The 5,445-nt window shown below is 36.5% G+C and overlaps 1 protein-coding gene across 1 annotated transcript in view; it reads left to right on the forward strand.

Moving 5' to 3' along the window:
- The window catches only part of LOC103735517 (olfactory receptor 14A2-like), a 10,738-nt gene that overhangs the window by 885 nt on the left and 4,408 nt on the right, over window positions 1-5,445 (forward strand). Inside the window, exon 2 of the mRNA XM_008834821.1 lies at window positions 3,620-3,722. Coding sequence (XP_008833043.1) covers window positions 3,620-3,722 — 103 coding nt within the window. The remainder of the gene's footprint in view (window positions 1-3,619; window positions 3,723-5,445) is intronic.

Genomic DNA, 5,445 nt, shown 5'->3' on the forward strand with positions numbered 1-5,445 from the left:
CTATGTAGAAAGGCTACGTGAAATCTTTTGCATATTTAGCCATGTCCATATTTCCAATTATGTTCATTATGATGTGTAAGAAGTTCAGTTTTTTAGTTTAGATAAAAAATTGATTTAAAACTTCTAGAAAGGGGTTTACAATTCATAATCCTGAGTCACCTTCAATTATCACAAAACCTGCTTGAGCTGGGTATTTACTTGAAGTGCGTCTGTGCAATACTAACCTGAGAATCACTGTGACAGATTTTTGAATGATGTAAGAAAAGTGTCCTCTTCACACTACTTGAGACCTCTTGACTATATTTCTTTATATGGCAGAGACACTTTGCATATGTGTTAAGTATTTTAAATTGGTAGATTATCCTAGTATTCATAACAAAAAGACCATGTCCATATAGATTCACAACAGAATTTTACCAGAACTTCAGAGAAATCTACAATGAATAGTACTTAAATTAATAAAAATAAAATAGAGAGGAAATTCTCAACCTCCTTCTAAGAAGCCAATATTATTCTAATACCAAAACCAAAGAGGGAGGGAGAAGAGAGAGAGAGAGAGAGAGACAGAGAGAGAGACAGAGAGACAGAGAGAGACAGAGAGACAGAAAAAGACAGAGAAAGACAAAGAGAGAACACTATGGGCCCATATCCTTAATGAGCATAAATACAAAAATTCTTAACAAAGAACTCACAAATCACATACAGATACACATCAAAAAGATCATCCATCGATATCAAGTTGTATTTATTACAGAGATACAGATCTCGTTCAACATATGTAAGTCAGTGAGCAAAATAAATCGTATAAATGTTACAGACAAAAATCACATGATCATCTCAATATATTCAGAAAAGGCCTTTGAGAAAATCTAACATGAATTCCTGGCAAAAGTAATAAAGGGAATTGGGCTGAGGGGAATATACTGCAATATAATTAGGGCTATATACAATAAACCCAGAGGTGACATCATTCTAAATGGAGGAAATCTTAAGGCATTCCTATTAAAATCACTAATAAAACAAGGCTGTTCCCACTCCTTTTCAATATAGTGCTTGAGCAAAGAACAAGAAAAGGAAAATAAAGGGGTACTACTTGGAAAAGAAGAGGTCAGATTAAAGTACTTGTAGATGATATGATATTTTACATAAGCAATATCAAAAATCCCACCAGAAAATTTAGGGAAATGATCACCTTTTCAGCAAAGCAGCAGGATAGAAAACAAGTTTACAAAAAATGAGTAGGTTTTCTACATATAAATAGCAACAAATCATAGGAAGAGTTCATGGAAACGTAGTCACAATGGCCACAAGAATCTCTAAGGAAAAAACCTAACCAAAGAATTCTCCAGTGAAAACTGTAAGTCTCTGAAAAAGAGATTGAGGAAGATCCAAGGAGACAGAAAGATATCCCATGTTCATGGAATTAATAGTTTGAAAATGACTGCCCTACCTAAAGCAAGTCAATGCAATCCCAATCAAAATCCCCAATGACATTCTTCACAGAAACAGAAAAGAAATCTAAAATTAATATGGAACCATAAAGAATTCAGATACCCAAAGAAAATCTGAGTTCAAAGAGCAATGCTGGGGAGATTGCCATACTGGATCTCAAAAAATGTTAAGGAGCTATATCACAGAAACAACATGATACTGTCACACAAACAGACATGTCTATCAATGGAAAAATAAAAGAAGACTCAAATATGAGTGCACACAATTTCAGCCACCTATTACATGACAAGGATTCCAAAAACATATACTGTAGGAAAGACAACATTTTCAACAAATAGTGCTGGCAAAACTGCATCTCCATGTGTAGAAGAATGAAATAAGGCCCATACTTATCACACTGCACAAAAGTCAACTCCAAATTCATCAAAGACCTCAATGTGAAATGCTGAAATTTTTAGAAGAAAACATTTGCAGTACCCTAAAAGTTATAGGTGCAGGAAAAGACTTTCTAAAGAAGACATCAGTCCCTAAGAATTAAGGTTAACAGTTAACAAATGGGACCTCAATAACTAAAATTTTGCTGTACAGCAAAAGAAACAATCAAGTGAAGAGGAAGCCCACAGAGTGGGAGAAAATCTTCACCAGCTATATATCTGACAGAAGATTATATCCAGAATATACGAAGAACTTAAAAAAAGAAGAATCAAGCAAATGACCCAGTTAAAAAGTGGGCTATGGATCTGGACATAGAGCTCTCAAGAGAAGAAGTAGAAATTGTTAAGAAACTTCTTAAAATGTGTTCAATCCCCTTAATAGTTAAGGAAATGCAAATCAAACTTCTTAAGATTTCATCTTAGCCCTATCAGAATGACTAAAATAAAGAAAAGAAATGACCCCCAAATGCTGGTAAGGATGCAGAGAATGCAGACATTCATCCATTGCTGGTGGGATTGTAAACGGGTGCAACCATTGTGGAAATCAGAGTGTAGAACTATTTAAAACTAAAAATGAATATATCATATGACCCATTTATCTCGCTCTTTGGCCCATATTCAAAAGACTCATCATGCTGCAGAGATTCTTGCACAGCCATGTTTGTTGCTGATCTTTCATAATAGCTAAGAAAAGGAAGATGCTCAGTCAATTAACAGATAATGAAAATGTGGTGTATTTACACATGAACTTCTATTAAGCAGTAAAATACAAAATCATGAAATTTACAGGTAAATGGATGAATAAAGAAACCACTATACTAAGAGAAGTAACACAGACTCAGAAAAAGAAGCAAGGTATATTCTCCCCCATTTGTGGATCTTACCTCCAAATACTTAGATGTGAGCTATATATCCTGATGTAACCACAGGATTTCAGAAAATGGAAATGAACGATGGGGTAAAGAGGAAGAAGGAGCCCAAGAGAGGGAGATAGTAGGAGACAGATGCAACCAAGGGGGAAATAGGAAAAGTAAATACTTTAACTGGGGATGGAGGATGCACGTGGAGAATGAGGAGAGATAAACAATACTTAGTAGGTGAGGAAAATCAGATAGAAATGTATTGGGGCAAAAGCCTGTTCAAAAATACACACACAAAATGTTTGGAAGTTCACGTACATAGTTGAATGCTATATAACAAAAGACATCAGCAGGCAGGAAAAAACCTCCCTTTGAGTTGTTGGTCCAAGAGACTCCCAAAATAACACAGACTATTTCCATGGCCTATGATTACCTCCCAGGTCTTGAAGATAAGAACTTATTGCTGAAGACAGGTGACACTTCAACACAGGACTTGGTACAATCCATCTGGAATTGACCTGGAAGTCTCCTCCCCAAAGATTAGCTCTCCTATTATCAGGGGATACTATGCATACCAAGGGAGAAAAACAGTTAATGGTCCCACCCAGCTGTAAAACTTAACAAACACAATGACTGACCCAGCATACTATGTATTGGTGAAGAAGTGGAACATTTTTCTTGGGGGTAATCACAGCTGTGTAATTGGAATTAAAGTTTTCTCAATGGGAGAGAACTCCTGTATGGTACTATAAACAGCCAAATACACATGACTGTAGCCCTCATAAATCCTAAAAAATAAAAAAGTACTTTTGTCATATCCCTAGACCAATATAATTTCTTACTGTATTCTAAACATGGATCCTTATAATACAGACAAATGTAACTCTCACCACTCATCAAAAAACCTTTTTACAAAAGATGAAGACTATTACAGAGATGTCCAACTGGCCAAAGGCAAAGAACAAGTACCTAGGAGGTACCAAGGGCTAAATGACACATGTGCAATGCAACCTCTACACCTAAGGCTTACAGAGCAGAGTGGAACAGGGCAGAAAAAAAAAAAAACAACACATGCAACTTTCACCAGTGAAACTTCCTCAGGCAACAGATGATGATTAACCTGGAAAGGTATAACTAGCCAGAATGAAGAGAATAAGAGAGTGTAGAGGGCTTTTCCCTGGGTAGGACACCTATATCAAACCTCTGACACACAGAGTTCAGGAACCATTGTGGAAGAAGTGGCATAAAGACTGTAAGAGCCAGGAGTTTTGATGATCAGAAGGAAACAGACTTTTCCAGGTGGCTGGGAAGTTACTCATATGAAATTACAGCAATAGTGACAGCATGCACAAGACTTATCCAAGTTCATACTGGACAAAAACTCAGCTTTGAAGTGCAGAAATAGGTAAGAAACCTCAAACTTAGGTAAGGAACTATTGGCTAAAGATGAATACTGGGACATTGAGAGTTCGTTTTCTTTAAGGTAGTAGCACTAGGGGCTTGAGAGACGGCTCAGCAGTTAAGAACACTGGCTGTTCTTGCAGAGTATCCAGGTTTGATTCCCAGCACCCACATGGCAGCAAACAACTATCCATAACTCCAGTTCCAAGGAAATCCAATGCCCTCTTCTGACCTTCACAGAGATTGCATGACAGAGGTGCACTTACACATATGCAGGCAATGCACTCACACACATAAAATAAAAGTAATAAATAAAAATATTTTTAAGGCAGTGACATTAGATATGTTGACCAGGCTCCAGTGGATGGACACACCAAGTTACATTTGATGGTACAAACTTGGTTAAATAAGCCTTAATCTTAGGACAGAATTTATGAAGTTTATTAGGGATGCAATTAGGGATACACATATGGGAGGGTGTTCTATATAGGATCATGATATATTGTAGGAAATTCTCAAAAAATAAATAAAAACAATAATAAAAATAATAAGATAGAACATGGAGTTGAAGGAGTGGGAGGGCAGATTAGAGATGAGGAAGGTGGTCTGAAGGTGATTAAAATATTTTGTATGGAATTCTTGAAGAATCAATAAAAATCAAATAAAACCAAAGTGATTCAGATGAAATCCCATATAAGAATTCAAAGGAGTGTTTATAAATATGGTAAATCAAGTCAAAAAGGGTCCAATATTTTCCAAGAGAAGAAAAGCAGAGAGCTGAATGAAATAAGTCAATTTAAACATTGAAATATAATTTTAAAAAGAGATAAAAATTACTAAATAAAAAACAAATAGAAATGATGATGGAAATAAAAAAGACAATAGATACAATTTAAAATTCTGTGGCGATTCCTCTCATCTCTCCCTGCAGACCTCTCTCACAGGCTGGCTCTTATTCCTTAACCCCAAATCCCATGACTAACTTTTCAAACCAGATTAACCCCATACCCTACCATAGATCCCCAAATTCTCACCCAGGTGGCCCCTCACCGCTGTCACGCCATCTCCAATGGAGCCCATGTGAGATCCTCCGTGGGTTGAGGCTGGAACTTCAAGGAAGGTTGCCTCTTGGAGTTGGTTGTGTTGAGAAACATGCAGTGTACTTGACATGTTTTACTTGCTATTATTTTTCTAACTGTCACTGTATCTTGGACTTTCTGGAAAGCACCTGGTGTCCTTGGCACCACTATCACCACCTTTATTAAGATGAAATAGTTATGTTTATAAGTCCCATACTT

The sequence above is a fragment of the Nannospalax galili genome, unplaced genomic scaffold, assembly GCF_000622305.1.
Source record: "Nannospalax galili isolate Female #2095 unplaced genomic scaffold, S.galili_v1.0 scaffold997, whole genome shotgun sequence".
In the NCBI taxonomy this organism is placed as follows: Eukaryota; Metazoa; Chordata; class Mammalia; order Rodentia; family Spalacidae; genus Nannospalax; species Nannospalax galili.